At 39.4% G+C, this 20157-nt stretch overlaps 1 protein-coding gene across 1 annotated transcript in view; it reads left to right on the top strand.

The window, feature by feature from the left end:
• The window catches only part of JARID2 (jumonji and AT-rich interaction domain containing 2), a 206989-nt gene that overhangs the window by 152829 nt on the left and 34003 nt on the right, over positions 1 to 20157 (top strand). Inside the window, exons 5-6 of the mRNA XM_056483727.1 lie at positions 8427 to 8603; positions 18012 to 18241. Of these exons, the coding sequence (XP_056339702.1) occupies positions 8427 to 8603; positions 18012 to 18241 (407 nt within the window). The remainder of the gene's footprint in view (positions 1 to 8426; positions 8604 to 18011; positions 18242 to 20157) is intronic.

Here is a 20157-nt window from a genome sequence, read left to right as displayed (position 1 = left end):
TCTACCCCTGCAAAAAGCCACAGGATGCAGTTAACTGATTGAAATAGGAGACTAATCTTGAGGCTTAGCTCTTGTATTTGCCACAGTCTCACTCTGAGTCCCTCAGCAAGCTGTTTTTTGTAAAATGAGGATAAATATTTAACTCTGTATATAGGCGTTGACATAGCTGGATGTTGATTATGGATGAGCTAGTGGCCTAAAATCTGACTGCTGCAATGGCAGCAGCAATTCTAAGCTTTGCTGCCCAGGTGGGTGATGTAAAGTATTCTGGCAAAGGCAGTTCCTGCCCTTCATCCCAGCCAAAAACCTCTGAGCCTGCTTCTCTGACCTGTGAATATACCATAGCTTCAGTGTTACCCAAATGACTGATTCTGTGCTAGGGATGGGATCCAGGGTATCTTGGGTATGAAGCACAGCCTGGTATCTTCTTGGGGATGTCATCACATTGCTTTGAAACTTCCCTACTTTTTTTGTTCTTGGTGGGAGGGAACATAAAGTTGGGGATTGAAGTGCACGTGGAAAGGGTTGCTTTTGAGGTTCACTAAAATCCACTCAAGCTGGTGGAGTTAAATTGCTTTGAGATTGTCATATACAAATTGTAGATGTGAACAGCACACCTTTGGTATTTTTAAAATTTTGAATACTCCATTTGTCTGCAGCGTTTTGCTAAGTTGGAAAGTAGATATTTTCTTTTTTTCCTGCAGACTTACTTTTTCCCCCACCCTTACTCTATTTCCCCAGAAAGGAAAAATTTTCTTCAGCCTTTTGGGTTTAGCTGTATTACTTCAAAGAACAGACTGAGAAGAAAATGGGGTTTATGTTGCTACAGTAGTCGATAAATTAGCTTTAACACCCAGCACCATGTGATTTACACAAGGCAGCAGAGGGAGGAGTTGGAGCTCAGTTTTATTTCTGTATTTGGGATAGCCTTTTCCTCCTTCTTCCTCAGGCACCAGGGAGCTCCCTCTGGGACTGTTCCTGCAGGTGGAGTCAGACAAGTGTAGTACAACTGCTCTTTCCTATAGAGTTTATGCATTTTGTGCTCCTTTAGCTTGGCTTGGTAAAACAACCATAAGGTGCAGGCATAAATTACATATATTTGCACTTCAGGGATTTGGCGCTGTCCTGCCAAAACATAATAAGTGAGACATATAATAAATGAGAAGCAGGCCGTAAATGTTAAGCACTGAGATGCCAGCACATCAGGAGCATTTGAGAGGCAAGGTTTTTCCACCTGCACACAGCCACAAAATGGGACTGTGTGTCAGAGGAGAAGCCAAACCTCTGAATGTGGCTCACTGTAGGGCTTGGCAAGCCATGTGCTTTTTTGGGGCAGGCTGAAGTCCCACATACCTTGACCTGCCCTGTGCTTAAATCATTCTAATGTCTTAAATTGTTTTAAGGTTTTTCCAAAGCACATCTGGGTTGTGTTTAATTGTTAGAAGGGAAAAAAAACAGAGGAGCTAGAGGGGGAGCTGGTGTAAATAATTCATGGAGAAGAATCCTCCAATTTTGCAGAAACCACAGCCGAAATTACAGAGAAGGCTTTTGGACTGAGATTATTTTTGTTGTGGTTGTAACATACCAGGGTTTGAATCCTGTCCAGATGAAAACATTTGGTTTGTACTTCAGTAAATACTGCAGAAGCACTGCCAGCTAATTCTGAAGAGTAATGAAATAGTATTTTTGGCAAAGCACATGCACTTTCCATACTTCTGATTCCACTCTTCAGATCCAAATTCAGAGGGTTTTTTTAAACATGGTTAGCTAGTCCAAGACGAAAGTTAATGTAATTTAATGAGAAACAAAACATAACCGTAATTTAGGAGAGAAAACTACACATTTGTCAAAAAAAAAATAGGCAATAACCTCATTAGTCAAATAAAATGGCTGAAAAGAGCATAGTTTATTCTATTAATCAGGCACTTGCTGCTGAGGTCAACACATCTGTATGCACAGGCTGCAAAAGCATCAATTCTGCCTACTGTTAGTAGCGAGCCTGAATTTTGCACATGCAAAATCTTTCCTAGAAAATTGCTAAAAGCAGCGCCATGACTTAAACCCCCCATATTTTACTTTGTATTTATTGTCGTATAAGCAACAAATTATTGCAACAGAGGACGTGAAATACATTTGTCATTCTTTCACATGCATTAGGCCACACTTACTGTGTAGTTGTGGTAATCATTTTTCCTATGTAGTTAGGCTTTCTTTTGTGCTGCTCTCACAATAGGAGGGAAGACAAAATACTCAAGAGAGAAGAATTTCAATAATGGGACTGAAGATACTGATGGAAGCAGTTGCCAAACATACTTCAAATCTAATTTTTTAAAACAGCTGACTGTCCTCCCTTTTTGTAATAATTCATAACTCATTGTAACCTTCATGAGTGATTTTTAAAAAAACAACTCATCATTAATGATTTTCTAAAAATTTGCCACATGCAGTAGTATCTGATCCTAAGAGCTCTTGTACTGGTGAGGAGAGAGTAACTGGGGTTGTGTTGGCTGTCCAAACTTTCTGTGTGGCTTGCAATCCCTTAGTCAGACATGGAAATTTTTTTAAGCTTTCAAAATCCCACTGTGAGGTCCAGCTTTGGTGATTTGGCCTTTCCCTAGTGTTTTGGAGAGGAGGGAGAGGGCTGGGACGTTCCCTCCAGGTTGCTGCCTGATTTTGGCAGCTCTCAACTGTGAGACTTGTTAAGCAAGAAAAGGTGAGTGGCACGTGTCTGGATCAGGGCAGCAGGCTGACTGCACTATCAGATGGATGCCTTGTATTGAGCCAGCCTTAACAGCAATGTCCTTTCCACTTTACTGTATTTGTTTCTATTTCATGTCAGTAATCCCTTCTGTATCTCCCTTCTCCCGTTGCTCCTGCAGCTTGTGTCCATGTGCTTGTGTCCATCTGTTTGTGTCCTTACCTCTCACCCCTCATCCTCCTCCAGCCTCAGCACATCTGGGTTCCTCCCTTCTGCTCTGCTGCACTTTACAGCCTTTCTTACAGCTTACTCCTTCTGCCATGGCTTCTCCTTCCTTCCCAATATGTTGCAATTGCCCCATCCAGATCTTTGGTGACAGCAAATGCTTTTATGCAAATATTGCTGCAAAACAAATCAGCTGTTTTAGGGGGGTGGGCGGGGAAGAAAAGCATTGTGTGCCTAGACATCATCAGGACACAAAGTGGAATGTGGAGCTCCTACACGACATTGGAAGCATACTGCATTTAATGTTTTATTTAATAACATAAAGTGATATATTATGCTACACATTCAATAAGAAAAAGTGTGCATAGAAGTTTTCCAAATTTTTCTTGAGAGCTTGTAACATTACATTACAGTTATAGCATTTATTAATGGACTTTAATTTCCTTAGTCTGGGATTTTAATCTGAATCAGTTCCCTGATCTGATTCAGCACATGGCCCCACAAAAAAATTACACTGCCACAGTTGAGGAGGTGGCACAGGTATAATAAGAAGAGGCCAGATGGAGGTAGATGTTCTGTAGGACATTTTTGATGCCAAGAAAAATGTCCACACAACCACCAGCAGTTTAGATGGTTCCTTGCATGAAATGCCTTCTAAATGAGTGGTGAGAAGTCAGATTTCATTTCTAGGCTGCCATCAGATTTGCAGAGTGAGCAGGCTTTTCAGGCACCTGCTGATGGGGTGGGTGGCAGGGTGGGTTTCTCAGGGTGGAGGGCTGCTCCCTGTGCTTTCCTCAGGCTCTGGAGGGCTGCTCCCTGCTCTCCTGCTTCGTCTGCTCCAGTGCCCATGGTAGCAGCTGCCTGCATGATGTGGGAGCTCCCAGCACAGAAGGAGACTTATAAAATTCAATACAGCCACGGGCTCTCGTAACTCTGTCTCTCAGATTTTTCTGCTGTTTTCTTGGGGATGGAAAGTGAGGAAGTGGGGAATTGTATACTTAGAGTGCTGAGACCTGGCAAGCACCACCTTCCAGGCACAGATGTTGCCCTTTATTCGCAGCATTGCCGCTCTTTTTTTTGCTGGTTATTGGTTATTAATTCCAATGTCACTCTTTATATTACCCTTGGTAGGCTTTGAGAATCACACTTTGGTGCTGAGGGGAGGGTAAGAGGAAGAGGAAGGATGATTGCTCATCTTTATTTACTTTTGCTGCCTGGTTGGCAAATATGTGCAAGAAGGAAGCCCATGGGTTTCTGTTCCTGAGTGTGTCCAGGAAGAGACAAACATTGCAGAATAGTGATCTGTGAACTTTACATATCAAGGAAGCCCCTACAACTTTATGTTCTGCGAATATGTGTGTGTGGATGTGTCTGAACCTACAGTTTCTCTGATTCTCATGCCATTTTGGAGGGCTTTTATCATCTTGCTGTCATACATAATTTTTGTGATAAATATCTGTTACACGTGGAATAACCTGAGAGCAACAACTGTCAACAAAGTCTGTCTGTAAGGAAAGCCACCATGGTCTTAACTTGCAGTGAAAACCAGCCAGATTTTTGAGGAAGGGCGATATATTTTATTTGACCAACTGATACAGCTGGAAAAGACCTATCAGCTCTTGAGCACACATTCTTCTTCACATCTCCAGTGCTCTTGAATGATTATAGCTATAGTAATGCTTCTTAGTATTGTTTATATAAATCAGTAGCAGAGTAACAAATGGAGTCCCCTGTAGAGATAGGCTGTAGCATCACATCTCTGCCTGATTTCAGAGAGAATGAGGGATATTTAGGACAGAAATCATTATTACACAATATTAAAAAAAGGTGAGTGATGACATAGTTTCTGCTCTTCACAATGCAGGTTCATTCATATGAGTTTCATTATTCCATCAGTCATGAGAAGTCGAGTATTATTTCCATAAGAGGAGTCTTAGGGGGGGTTGTTTAGCTCTTTGCTTGGTGTAAACCAGCAGGGCACATAAACTACTTACATGTTAGGTGTTATTTCATAAGCATAATTGTCATTCTTTCAGCTTGAATGAAATCACAGTGTACTTACAGGCATGTCTTCCCTTCAGTTTGCTCATAAAGGGAATTTGCAGTGTCTTGAGCTTGGCCAGCCTGTTTCAATATTTTAAACCAGTGTTTTCTCAGTCTTTTGGACACGTTTAGCTACATAGGCTTAAAGTGAAAGTGGTTTTAACCAGTTCAACACATGTTTGTGAACAAATTATTTGAGCCTGTTCCAGAACTGAAGTAGTACTATAAAATATGAGGATAAAAATAGTTCTAATACAAAAATCAAGCGAGAAAACTCAGAGCTTTCAAATTTCTTTCAGAGTCTTCCATCCATAACAATGCTTGAATAGAATAAAAATGTGCAAGTCCAGATTTTTTTTTAAATTTCTGTTTGGCAAGTCAAGTTTAATAAATATGTAGGAAAAGGTGGTGGGAAGGAGGGGAGGAGACCCAGACTGAATGCTAGCTTTTCTCCAAGTCTCATATTGCAGAGCACTTAGATCAATAAAGTGAGGGTTAGCAGGACTCTCCTGTGTTATTGGATGTTGCTAGTCTAATTCCTCTGGAAATGTACTTCCCAAACAGTCCCAGCTGTCCCAAGAATGCAGTTTAACCATTGTTGTTCATAGTTCTCAATTGGAAAGAATTAAAAACTGTCATTCTGACAGGAGATTTATGCACTGAGATTACAGCAATTGAATACCAGGAGTTAGGTGAAGTTTATGCCTGTTCTCAAACTTAGCTAAAACTCTCCCTCTTTTCTAAACAGACTGACACAGTACTGTATTTTATTTTCTGCTTTAAGAAGAAGGAGAAGAAAAAAAAGATTGCTATTGTAATGACAACATTTGCATTGCAGATGATACATTTTTGTTGGTTGCTGTTTAAAGCAGCTGCCAAAAAAGCTCAGAGATGTGGAAGTCTAAGGAAGATGAAGCTGAGAGAACAGACGCTGTATCTAGACTTCTATTTTAGTGTCTCAGAAGAATAAATTTCCTGACTATTTCTCTAAGTATAATAGGGGGGATTTCAGTCTGTGTTTGAATCTAATTTTGAGGGTTCCAGACAGTAAGGTTCTTTTTTGCCATCATTTGTTAATACACAGTGGTGTCAGATGGTGTCAGACTTCAGATTCTGATAAGAACTGATGCACTTGTATCCAGTTTCTGAATCCATACTACTCATTTGGATATCTAGATGGAACGAAAAAAAAATACTTTTCAGGCAGCACTGTCCTAGGAATAACTATTTTAGAGTCCTCTAGTTAGTTGCTGTTGAGACTTAAAACTCCCCTAAAAGTTGAATAATTTATGTGCCTCTCAGCACCTCTTACCTGCTATGTTTGATTGCTTAGGCTGTGCCAGAAAGTTCTGGGCTTGGATAAAAAATATGAAGGTTTTTTGTTTCTGTAAGTTGCTACAGCTTCCATGCCATGAAATATGTCAGCAGTCTTAATTTGATCATCAGTCTATATAAACATGAAAACTGTGGCATGCAAAAACCTTCTCTCCTAGCGTAACAATATGTGTCCATATGTTTCTGTCTAGGTTGGATGGAATAACACACAATTTCAGGGGGGAAGAATCATGCCCTCAGTGCTGCTGTTGTGTTTCTCCTGGCAGCCCCAGGGCTACCACTCACACATAGCACAGGATGCTGGTGAGGAGCTTCTCTCTGCTTCTCCCTGAGGCAGCCAAAATTACAAAGGGGCTGTTACAGAGGCCAAAAGCAAACGTTTTTACAGGTGGGGGCTAAGCCTTCAGTGGGATGGATAAGAGAATTGGAAGGGTCAGTTTTAGGTAAGAAAACCCATGGATTGAGATAAAGACAGTTTAATAGGAAAAGCAAAGCTGCAAGCAAAGTGAAACAAGGAATTCATTTGCTGCTCACTGTTGGCAGGCAGGTGCTCAGCCATCCCCAGGATGAAGGGCTCAGTCACATAAAATGGAATACAAATACATGGGAACACAAATGGTGTTCACTGGACACTGAATGTCCCTGCCTTCCTCCTTCTTCCCCCAGCTCTTTTGGCTGAGAACAGTCCTATAGTCTGGAATATCCCTTTGGCCAGTTTTCCTGTCTGTGTCCCCTCCAGCTCCTTATGCACCCAGCCTGTTTGCTGGTAGAGCAGGGGCAAAAAAAGCCTTGACACCGTGAAAGATCTGCTCAGCAATGGCTAAAGCAGCCAAGGGTTATGAACCCTGCTTCCAGCATAAATCCAAAACATAGCATTGTTCCAGCTACTATGAAGAAAATTAACTCCATTCCAGTCAAAACCAGTATTAGCAATGGATGATTCATTGCAGAAACAGCCTATTCCAGCTTTTATGCAGTATTTTGGTAATTCATTCATTAAGAAGCAATTTTTATAGTTAAGAATATTTTGTACAAGCCTGGTGGAAGCAGAAAGTAAGCTGTCAAAAAATAAACTTTAGTTAGTTGTTGGCAGTGGCAACACCAACTGCTCAAAACCAAATCAAACACATAATTGCAGTTCTGAAGAGTTTGAAGCCAGAAGTGCTTCCAAATAGCCACTACCTTGTGTTGGTCTCTAGCCCAGTTTTCTTTGTCCTTTTGTTTTATTTAGCTGCAGGAAAATAATTGAAGTTGCTATTATCTAAGTGTGTTGATGATACTTTTTTCACTTTCTTTGAAATAAATTTTTCTTTGGGAATAACTAGAAGGCTCCTAGGGCACCGGTGCCTCCAGGGGATAGACAGTAGACTCATTTTGAAGTAAAAAGTGTTATTAAGCATGTGGGAAAGTGCCCATTAGTTGTCAGCAGTATTTGTACATTTAAAAATTATGGGAGCATCATGGGAAGTAATCAAGAGATGAGAAGCAACATCCTCAAGAGGAGCACACGGGGAATCAGAAGGCCTTTCCTCTTTTTTCTCCTTTGCCAGGAATCCTCTAGGCAAATAAGCTTCTCAATGTCTTCGCTTTTCTCTTTATTTCTTACTGCAGAATACCACAAAACTTTGTGTACAATATTGTAGAGGTTTGCAAAGTATTGTGAACTTTAAATGCTTTATTCTAATGATAACTTAAAAAAAATCACTGCGGTGCAGACTGTTTTTTTGCTCTTTTTTTCTTCTGTTTGGAAAAGCTGTAAGCTTCTAGTTGTATGTTAAGATTTCAGCAAGGCACTTGAGCACGCATTTGAAATTAAGCATGTGCATTAGTCCTTTTCTGAATACACAGAGCTATTAATTAGGGCTTGTTGCAAGACTGATTGTCTGAAGTATGAATAGAATGTGCTTGAGGGGGGGAGAACCCTTCTTTTCAAGCACATGCATATCCTGTTGGTAAAAACTGATAAATAAAAACCCTCTAGTTAGTCATGCACTAGTCTGACCTCCCAGCTCTGAGTCCCACTCCCCCCTTTCTGTGAATGATGCTGAAGTAGGTTATGATCGATATGGTCAGTGCAGTAAGTGAATATAATGATGCTAATGAGCCATTTCTTTATAATGATCAGGTTCTCCAGCCCTGCCCAGCAACATGGTATATTTTGGAAGCTCTCAGGATGATGAGGATGAAGAAGAGGAGGAGGAGGAGGCAGAGGACACAAAAACAGCCACAAACAATGCTTCATCGTCATGCCAGTCAACCCCTAGGAAAGGAAAAACGCATAAACATGTACCAAATGGGCAAGGTAGGTCCTAAGTAGTGCTGTTCTCATGCACCCCCTAGTAAAGAAATCTATGAGCTGAATGTGCTCCATCCTTGTCTGTTTTTCTGTATCTCACTGAAAAAGTGGTGGAGTAAGATGCAATTTTAACATTATTCTTTAACCTGTTCTTCTGGCAATCTGAGCTCTGTGGCAGAGCTACTGCAGGACTGGAATTATATACACACATATATACATATATACTGGCGTGGAGGTCAGTCACTTCTCCCTGTAACAAGCAATAGGACCAAAGGAAATGCCTCAAGTTACACCAGGAAAGGTTTAGATTGGGCATTAGGAAGAATTTCTTCACTGAAAGGGTTGTCAAGGCTGCCCAGGGAAGTGGTTGAGTTACTATCTCTGAAGGTATTTAAAAATCATGTAGATGTGGCACTTAGGGACATGTTTTAGTGGTGGACTTGGCTATGTTAGGTTTATGGTTGGATTCAATGATCTTAAAGGTCTTTTCCAACCTAAAAAATCCTGTGATTCTATGAGATGTATTTATATATGTACACACACAAATGTATAGATACAGTCATGCTCTGGCATTTTTGAGACTGACATTTAATTTAGAATGACTTTATTTTATCTAAGTTAAACATAAGCATTCATAAATATTATCAAACTGCATGCCAGGGGCAACATTTAATTTCTCTTTTGTGGTATTGAGACCACACTTCCAGTAGGTTGATACCACATTCATGTTGTTGCTTGAAAAATTTTATGGAAGAAACTTTTTCAAGTCAGTTATTTCACTGCAAATCAGCAAAAGCTGCATTATTCACACAGTAATTGTGTCATGATGTCCTTGTGCTGTATCTTGAAAAATGGATCCATGTATATTGCAATATTGCCTACCATATAAGGGGAGATTTAAAGCCATGCTGAAAATTTCTTGAGGCTGCTGTAATGCTCCCCTGCTAGCGTGCTGTGTGATGTGGTTCTTACTCCAGAAGGAGCACTTATTGCATAACTCTGTGCCATCTCTGACTGACATAATTTCAAAATGTAGCTTATGCTCTCTGTTGCCTTCCTCACTATTAGTTTTCCATGAACATCTTTCTTTCTGGTGACTGCCCTTCAGCTCTCCTCCTTTTAGTAGGAGGACTGAGAGGAAGGTCTCATCACAGTGCAATTTTTGAGAGGTGACCTGTGCCTGCTCTGTTTGTTCTTTTGTGCTGCCTTGCCCCAAAGAAGAGATTAGTAGATCCCAATTACTTCACTGTGCTGATCCTCATCTCTGCCTTTCAAAGGGGAGTTTTCTATAAAAGGTGCCTTTGTTGCATATGCCAAAAGTTTTTTCATGACTGCATCTAAATCTGTTTTTATTGCATGCTCAAGCTCAAAAACTCACTTTTTGTGAATGATTTGTGGATAATTGCAAGGGGATGTTATGCCTAATAGCATTTCAACTGTCAGCTATGACCAGGAGCCTTAGTGCTTTACCAGGCGTAGATCAAAACTTGGCACTTAGGATTGATTTCTAAATAACACTCCCAAAATAAGAGGCACAAAACTTCTGTATGTGGAAAATGAGGCTGCACGTACCAGAAATGCTCCCTTAGAGTTTTAAATGTGATATATCACTGCAAAAGGAGCTGATCCTCTTCCTTGAGAATGTCCCAGATGGCAGTCACTTTCAAATTAGCTCAAAACCAGAGACACCTGAAATCTTAATTGGGGGTAAGTAAAGGCAAACATAATGAGCCATATAATGGCTTCATAATCTTTATCAATATAGATCAGAGAGAGTGTAAATGAAGCTGCTGCTTTAATAGAGCTGCAAAAGACCTTTATAAAATACATAGGAGACAATGTGAGATGTTTTGACAAAGGTGAAGAAACAGGAATTCCCAGAGAAGGCAGCTGCTGCTTCTTCGTCATTGTAATTTCTTTTTTTCTTCTTCTCTTATTTTTTTTTTAATTAAAATTTCCTTACCCAGGGGTATTCCCATTCTTCAGTGTCTGTTATGTTGGTTGACAGCCAATAGTATTTTTGTTTCATATGAATAAAGTAGATTCTGGTTCATGTGTGTCTGTTTTAAATGAGACCACACACAAAGGCAGACCAGGGACGGGTGCAGCAAATGAACTTAATCTAGCGTGAGAGTCTATTTTTAATGAATTAAAGTCTTTTGTTTTTAATATACAATGTCTAGTCAAGCACTTTGGACCTGAAAATGCTAAGCATTTGCTATGACATACAACAACAAAGGTTCAGAGCTTGATTAATGTCATTAGACAGTGTCAAATGATTGCTTTTTGCTCAGTGGGGGCCAGAACAATTTTTCTGGGCGAAGTCATTTGTCAATATCCTCTTCTGACGCCAATATGGAACATTATTAAGGTTGCACACCAAACTACTTGTTATAACTGAGCCTGTTGAGCCACCTTTTGGAGATCTAACTCAATCAAGAACGCATGAGTGTGAATGGGAAGCACGTATAGCACGTGGCACAGCTTACTGCACAAGACGAAGTAATGAGCTCAACTGACTTGTTGCCTTCCAACCCTACTGCTTACACAGATACATATAAAGCATCAAATTGTTACCTGTGCCTTTTCACCCTCCTTTCATAGTGCTGCTGATGTGTTGCATGCATATCCAGCTGCAAAAGAGCAAAGTGATATGTTTGGCAGGAGAAGTGCACTCATGGGAATGTGTAATAGGGAGTGTGCAAGTCTTTCCAGGGAGATACTGTGTCTAAATTGCATCTCCCCACTGCTCAGAGGAAATTCCAAGTTGTAGGTAAGAGGGTAGGCTTAGGTCTTCGTTCCTTTAAACCTAATTCTTTGAATTCCTCACAACTAAATAAATCCTAGTTTGATTTCATTCTGTGGCACAATGGAAGGTTTTCTCTGCAGACTCCTGAACAAAAATGTTTTCAGGTGCCAAGTGTTTTGCTAGGCAGGCTGTGATAGAGAGCTGGAAGGTGGAGTTGGGGAGTTGCTGGGTTATCAGTCCCATCTCAGGAGCAAAGGAGGATAGGCATTACTCTACTTGAAAGGGCTTGTGGGCTGGAAAAGTGCCTCAGGAGGAGCAGCATACAGAGATATGGTTGTGTAGACAACTTTGGCATTGCATGCAGCAGGCTACAGTTCCTCTAATAATGGTTGGCTAATTTTCTCAGGAAGAATGATTGGGGAATTAGATATTTCTCATACCAGCAGAGCAGCTCAAAGGCAGAGAGTACATCTGGGCCAGCATACATGGGAATGTCCTGTTGTCTCTGGATGCCAGAGACAGACAATTAAGTTCTAATTTACTTTCAGGAAAACAGAATTAACCATCATTATTTGTAACCAAACTTCTTTATGAAAGGCAAGTTTGGTGTCCTTAGCTGGAGTAAACCAGCTTCAGTGTGTTAGCAAACCTCCAGGGTCAGAAATGGTTGCAGGTTCCTGCTGTGTTTTGTTTACATGACGAGATAAAAACTGCTCTGCATGCCTTTTGCCTGAAATGAGCAGGAGAGAAAACTGTAGAGATGCTTCTTTTTTTCCTTTTGGGGCTCAAATTTCAAAACAGACCTTGCAGTAGTGCATAGTAAGCAAGCATTGCAAGAAATATCCTCTGCTTCAGTGCTGTCTTACTTGCTTACCAGAAACACTTCTCAATTTGCAATGGAAAATTTAGCAGAGTAATTTCCTTATATATATAGTAGTATAAAGATGATGTTGCAAAAGATCATAGATAGGTTTTTTTTTCTTATTTCACGGTGTAGTCCAATTCAGCATTTGTGTATCTTGGGCTTGAATGGCACATCTATTACATATAATACTGTTTGAGTGTGCTGTGAGAAAATTCTGATTTCTTGTTGCAGTTCATAAATTAGTTTTGGTTTTAACTAGATTTGTTATTTGAGAGCCTTAGGGTTGTACATCATTTTTAGTGAAACTAATCCTGAAGAGGTAAACATTTAGAAGAAAAATATATTTTGAAGAATGAGAAAATTTCAGGCAGAGTGCTGCAATGGTTAATGGGTAGGCAATTATTTTGATGATTTACAGCCTTTTGTTGAAAGACCATGGAACCAGTAATTGTTGCAATAAACATTTTTGCACATTTAATTTTTCTGCAAAAATATGTAACACGAAAATTACCCGGTTTGCAGTAATTTGCATATTTAAATATGCAAATCAGGCACAACACATTTGGGGATTTGCGGATTTTCAGTAGCGAGATGTATGACCTGTGGAGAAGAATAGGGGAGCTGGAAGTTGCTCAAAAAAGAAGAAAAAAAAAAAAAAAAAAAAATTGAATTGTTACCCTGGTGCGAGACTCGTGATAACAGGCAGACACTTCTTGTACGGACTTGCTGCTTAGTGAGTGACCCTTTTGATGTTGTTTGTGTCGTAATGGTTAGGTGAGAGTAATGAATTTGTGCTGAGACGAGACACTCGGTATTGAATTTTTGCAAGCAGTGGCGCAGTGTCTCATACCAATAATGCCTCTCCCGGTGGCCCAATATATTCCTGTGCGTGCAGGGCTTGAGCTGTGTTACTGATGGTGTCAAAAATGAATTCAGTGTTACCTCTCTGCCATGGCTCTCCTGTTTGACCCCTGCTAGCATGCAGCTATGGAAATTTTCGTGCGGTGTTGTCCACTGAGAAATTGAGTGGTGTTGCATTAGGGCTTGGGAAGTGTGGAAGCAGCAATACCACGTTTTCATATGATGTGGTGTCATCCTTTTCTTCTGAGGTACACACCTTTGCTCCTGACTCTGAGTAGGCAGAGCATGTTGGGGGTTTCAGAAGACAGCTTCTATCCCTGGAAATGATTTATGGAAGTCAGAACATACCCAACATTTAAGGAAAACAATTGGCAGTATTAAAATACTGTGTTTTATGGAAGTAGAAGGTTGTTTTAGTTCCTCTGGGAGGGGAAAAGAATTATTGCCTGGGTCCTTCAACGCAGTTTGAGAGCCACATAAATGTTTTCACAGTGACTTAGAACTGAATTAAAGCCAGAGCAAGAATGTTTTTGTACAGTAACAGATACTCTATGCCAGAAAGTTGATTAATACTACATCTTTTCCCAAACATGATATATGTAACAACATGAGGTTTGCACTGGAATAGCTGGCTCGGGTTCACAATATTGGCAAAGTTCCCTTTTCTCCTTCTAAAAACAAAACTTCTCCCTTTCACTTCTATCTCTCCTCTTTTTTCTGGATGGTTTTATGAATGTGCAATCACTTGCCTTATGCAGTGCAAGCTCTGCAACATGCAGCACATGTGTATGTGTATGGTTCATGCCTTCATCTCCTTCATTCTCTCACTGTCACACAGCAAAAGAGTTCAGTACTCTGCAGTCCATATTAAAGCTCCCTGGTTATCTCAAGTATGAAGCATATCAGGTGCAAGAATAACCTCCAGGAGGGCTTGGGAAACCTAGCTTTGTCTATGGAGTCAATAGCTGACTGAACCCGGTCCAGTAATTGTGCTGCCTCCAGAGTCAAAGCCTGATTATTGTACATATTATAAATTAGCTTCTGAATGGCTAGCTGGCTGTATCCTGTGAAGAGTTTGTGTGCAAATTAATTTGTAGGAATACTTCTGAAAATTGCTGAAAACACATTATGTTTATCGCCCACTACAGTGTCAATTCCTGTAGTAAATGCTTAGTTAATCTGTAGTAATTGAGCACATCTGTGGCTTTACTTGACCAAAAATTTTTGTAGACATTATTATAGCTGCATGTAATACAGACACAATTTGCACAGTTTGCATTGGTTTGTATAGGGATTCTTTATCACAGTTTCAAATGAGATACCCCAAAGTCCCAGGATGGGATCCTGAATGAATATTGATGCCTGGGGTCTAGTTCCCCTGGTGCAGGGAGCACTGATGCATCCATGGGGATCATGCCTGCCATAAGGTTTTGCTCTGCTGCCATAAATTATATCAGTGGTTTAAAAACCCCCAGTGCTCGTGAGTTTTGAATGTCGTGGTTCAGTTTCTTTGTATTTGATCATCACTGCTAACCAAAAGACCCACAAGTATTTCACTGTGGGACTCTTATTGTTTCAGTTTAATAATAATAATAGCTTTGGAGGGGACAGCATTTTGAGAATAAGCATTCAGATGGATGTGAGTATAATGATACCCATTTATTCTATCTGGAGTGTCTGAACACTAATAATTTACTTACACTTTTAATTATTTGTTAGTAGCACTTCTTACCTTTAATTAAAAGCTGTTCTGGAAATACAGAGTTGGTTAAGATAGTATGAAATAATCATAATTCAAGACTACATATCATTTCTGCTTCAGGAATGCAAGTTTCATGACTAGTGTGGGTTAGATTTGGTTTTTGGTCTTTCTATCTTTTAATGGAATTATTGCTTCAAAGGTGAAACCTTTATTGACTACTCTTTAGCAAGGAACTAAAGTGACTGGGAACAGAACATTGGATAGTGGCATGTCAGACTTATTTCTAACGTGGGAGATTGTCCTGGAGCACATCTGTCTGGGGTTCCTAAAGCACAGCGTACACCTTTCCTCATTTTCTAAGTGCATCAGAAATATTTAAGATCTGGCAGACATGAAGGAGAATGCAATTTGCTGGATAAGAAGACACAAAAGAATTAGTAATCATTTCATTGTTTAATCATATTTGGTCTCAGTAATATTTAATGAAGAGTTTTGGTGGGTTATTATTTTCTTTCCTTTGAGAAGTGGGTATTGCTGGCTTATTATCAGTTACTCTTCCAACAAGATTTTTGGGGGGTTATTTGGTCTTTTTTTGGTGATACCTTTTTTTTCCTTTGAACTATCTTACTAGCTGTTGGGGCCAGAGTTTAATCCTGTATTGTACTAAATAAATTTATTGTCTAAATAACTTGCTTCAACATTTTTAGTGAGATGGGAGGAAAATCATAGTCTTGGGGATTTTTCCCTCCCTAAATGCTTGGCTTGCAATAGTATTTTGTAATTTATCAAGTTAACATTTTGATAGTTGTTCCCACAGTATGTTTGTGAATTTTTCAGAACTTGCTATTGCAGAAAGGTTATATGGCTGGATATAAAGTAGCTGGATATAAAAGTAATCTAGGTGTTGGAAGGAACAAGTACTGATTTTCATAGAAACTGATACCATCTACTGTTTAACTAGAAGACAGCATGGCAAAAACTGTTTTGTATCTACATCTGTCTTTGTTGTGTTTTCAGACTTAAGCTTTTTAAGCTTTTCCTGTGAGACTGAACATTTTTTTCCTCCTGTTTCTGTCTTCCTCCTTTCAAGAATCTTACAAATTAAGACAAAAGATGATTACTCAGAGGGTAAAACTGGCAGGATTCCCATGACACTTAAATTTAATGAGCTGTTGCATATAAAATATACCTTTTCTCATGTTCGCATTTTTTTCCTATTTTTTTTTTTTTCCCTTTTTTTTTTTTTTTTTTTGTGAACCAGAGAAGTGCACAATTTGGCTTTTTGGCTGTGTTTTCTGTTTTAGTATTCTTTGGTTTTTAAAGTGGCAACTGATTACAGAAAATTAATCTCTCTGACTTGAATGTTTCCATAGGAGCAGATCAGTATATACAATTTGCTCTCTTCAAAGGAAGATATCACTCTAAATGATAAAATACATATTAACAAAACTGCCATTGGTTGTTTGTGCTATGTCTTATTAAAAATAAATAGTTGTGCTTTGTGCATCTGTAGTGCTTTCTGTCTGATGTGAGAATTCCTTACAAAGGAAGATGAATGTATTGTCATGAACTTCCTGAGAGGGGTTGGCAGTTATTATCAGTTCCATCACTGGAAATGAGACACAAAGGGTTCCACGATTTTCACAGAAATCACTGAGGAATCCTTGGCTGGCTGGGGCAGCACCAGTTGTTCCTGAGCTCAGGAGTGACAGAACCTTGGGGAAATTTGTGATGACTGCACTGCCGACAGCTTTTCTCTCATTCTTACTCCATTTATGCAAGTGGGAAGGAGGAGAGGGAAAAGCAATTACAGTATTTTCTGGTTTAAGTAATCTGCTTCAACACTTACAACTGACTGAATATGATAAGTGACCTGAAAATCAAATTTGTCAATAGTTTGCTGGGATTCCAGCCGGGCAAAGCTGAATAGCTGCTTGGGAAGGTTTGGAGGTAGGATCTGCTCAAAAGCAGCTTAGCTGCCCCTCTTCTGTCCTGCAGGACAGTTGGGTTTTTATTACTACTCTTACTGCTGCTCCTACTGTTAATACTCTACATATGTTGAGACAGCTAAGCTTCACAACTTAGATAAGGAGGTATTTGTTGTAGGAATATCACTTTTAGTGACAAAATAAGGCTTTCATTTCCCAAGAAAACAGTAATTTCATGCATTTAATTACTGTTCCCAAACAAGTGGTGTATGTTGTGTGCAATAAATAAGATTTTCACATAGTTGTGCTATTAAGTATTTATGAAGTTTCTTATTTGCATCCTTTCCTAAACCATGTCAAAGAAAGAAGGGTAGGAATCAAGAATAAAAGGCAGGAGGGCATTTGCCGTTGTGGATGTTGGATCACAAGCTTTGTGGGCCTCTGTCCAGTGCTACACTGAAGAGGGGGCATCACTGGCATGAAATCAACACATTTTTGATGAACAGAGAAATTTGATGTGATTTTTTTTATTAGTTTGTTTTAACCTCAGCTTTTCATGTTCCCTGACAACAGAAGAGCAGTGACTATTCTTAAATAAATTCAGCAGAGAGACAGGAACAAAACTTGTTTGTATACATTCGCATCATATTTATTTACAAAAAATAAAGGTGTCTGTTCCACACTTTCTTACCCTTGTTTAAAGGTTACAGTTCTCAGCATTGGTCCCAGTGTTACTTCATGTCACATGTCCCAAAGTGGTTTTAATATTTTCCTTTCTTTGCAGCAATACCTTTTTCTATTTGCAGCTTGTCTGCTATAGGCAAACTGCTGTCAGTTTGATTCAGCAGTTTGGGTATTGATGAAAACAAAACATGCTTTTTCATGGAATGTTTCCTTTCTTCTACGTTGGTATAAAAATAAAGATTTTTTTTCTGTTTAGGTTATGTTTAGAATTCCCCCACTGCAAGAGCAAAAATAGATAATTAAAACTGTCATAAATAAAAATCAAACTCATAATTCTAAATCTAGGTCAGTCAAAACAGTAATATACCTTGTATGTTTTAATTTGGATATTGAAGATAGTGTGTGCTAACAACTAGAGGAGGTATTTTAGTAAATCTGTTCATCTAGAGAAATATGCAAAATAGTGCTATTTCTATATTGATTTAACTTCAGTTGTAAGAAGGCATTCACTAACTATCCAGTGCTGAGAGCAGAGAAAATTGTAATGTTTTGAATGAAGTGTTTGGTCTTACATACTTTTTCTTTGCTTTTTTTCCCTTAATAACCTGATTTTCTCTTTTCTCAGTTTTCAATGGGTCCAGCAAATCATCGAAGGAGAAAGAACCTGCTCAGAAACACAAAAGCAAAGAGGCCACCCCAGGGAAGGAGAGGAACAGCGAACACAAGGCTGAGAGTCGGAAAGACCAGGCTGCTGCTAATCACCACGCTACTACAAACACTGGCTCCTCTACGAAAGGGCTCACGGCTAACAACCACCACACTCTTCACAGATCGGCTCAGGACTTAAGGAAACAGGTAATAAGTTGTGCTCTGCTGTGGACACACGAGAAACAAAGGCTTTTAAGGTTCTCAGCTCCTTTTTCCACTGCTTGATGTAGATCGAACGTGGCAATCCTTAAAAGCACACTCTGGAGCAGAAGGGAGTTAATTTTTAGTGATTAAAAAAAAGGAGAAAAGAAAAATATATTCTTGGGAAGTCACTATGATAAAGTGTGCTTTAAAACCCTGTCTTTTTTTTATCTGGTGTATTCATATAAAAGAGTAAAGTTCACATTGCTGTTTATGAAAACTTTGTGCTGACGGTGCCAAGGCTGGCAGCACATGGAAGAAGGAGCTGGTCTGTGTGACTTATCTTGGGAGCTCACTGGTGCTCTGCAGAGCCTGACATTGCTGTGCACATGGGCAGCACAAACCTCAGAGTCTAGGAGAAAAGAAGGTGCTCCAAAATACTGCCTCCTTCACAATGGAAGTACCTGGTGGGAGACATTTTTAGAGTTCCATGTTACGTGGTTGAAAGCAAGCAAAACAATTCAGCAAGAGATTTGTTTCAACCTAACTTGAATTCAGGTGTGAAAATTTAGCAGGCCAGTCTTTCAGTGCTTGTGACTGTCCTTATTCAGGCTGGGGCTGGGTTAGCAGAGTACCTGCACCAGGGCAGTACAGAAAGTTTGCTGCACTTAAGACTTTTGGGGGTTTAGGGTTCTTTTATTGTGGGGGGATGAATTTGATTTAGTTGTTTTTTTTCATTGATATTTTTCATTTTTTCATTGTTGGTTTAGTTTGGGGTTTTTTGGGTTTTTTGTTGTTGTTGTTTTTGGTTTGGTTTGGTTTTGTTTTTTTTCAATTGGAATTTTTTTTTTTTTTTGTTGGTTGGTTGGTTGTTTCTCAGTAATGAATTCTCAACAGGCTGATTGGAGATGGTCTTTACTTGCTGACACCTAAAGATTTTTCTTCTAAGTAGGCTGACCTGGTCTTCATTGGAGCTGGAATTTCCATCTTGTAGAGGTCTGTCAAGGTCTTTAAATGGCACCTCTGAGTCACAGGCTTGGAAATTAGGAATGACAAAAAGAAAAGCAGTGATGCTCTTGCTGAGAAAGTCTTTAATGCTGTGTGTTTCAGTGGTGGCTTAAGTTTTCCTGAAATGCCTTAATCGAATTTGTATTACCTTGTAAATCAGATTTGGGATCCTGAAGGCTATTTACAGTGTGTCTGTACCTCTGTACAACTTCAGTTCTTTATTCCAGCATGGCAATTTGCCCTCATCTAGGCATCAATGTGAATGTCTGCCTTCTTCATCCTTTTGGATTTCTATTTTGTGATTATCAGTATCTTATGGTCTTTGCTGTGACATGCTCTGTCATGAACTCATGGTTTTGAACAATTTTCCCAAAACATAAGAATGCAGTTCTTAATTCTTTTAACCTACACTTGTGTGAAATTCTTTAAATTTGTATCATATCATCAGAGTTTGGTTAAAACTTCCATGAAAGTCAACTGCTGGCACTTCTGAAGGTAGTTCTGAAAGGAAAAAGACAAGTGTAGAACAGTTTTGTCCATAACCCAAGTGGCTTTGATTTGTAGGGTATTAAATGTTTTTGGTTGTGTGAAACACAATGGAGAAAAATTTAAAGTGATGCAGTAGAACCAGCAGTCACACCACATGGGCATATCAGCAAGGGTGGGCCCCAGGCTTCAGAAAATAAGGGGGGTTTAAGGGAAGATGATGTGGGTTTTCTTTTTTTTCCTTCCTAAAAACCAGTTAGGCACCTAAATTTTCTTCTGCAGTCCACAGTAGCATTATTACTTTCTTACAAATTTTAATACAAATATGACTCGAACTAATTCTATGGATTCTATGGTTTACCTTACAGAAAGTCTTAGTTTTGTACAAAATCCTAAACTTATCAGTTATGGGACATTGCTAAATTTCT

This window comes from Oenanthe melanoleuca, chromosome 2 (genome assembly GCF_029582105.1).
Source record: "Oenanthe melanoleuca isolate GR-GAL-2019-014 chromosome 2, OMel1.0, whole genome shotgun sequence".
In the NCBI taxonomy this organism is placed as follows: Eukaryota; Metazoa; Chordata; class Aves; order Passeriformes; family Muscicapidae; genus Oenanthe; species Oenanthe melanoleuca.
The sequence above is the reverse complement of the archived record's forward strand: the minus strand, read 5'-3'. Positions and strand labels throughout refer to the sequence as shown.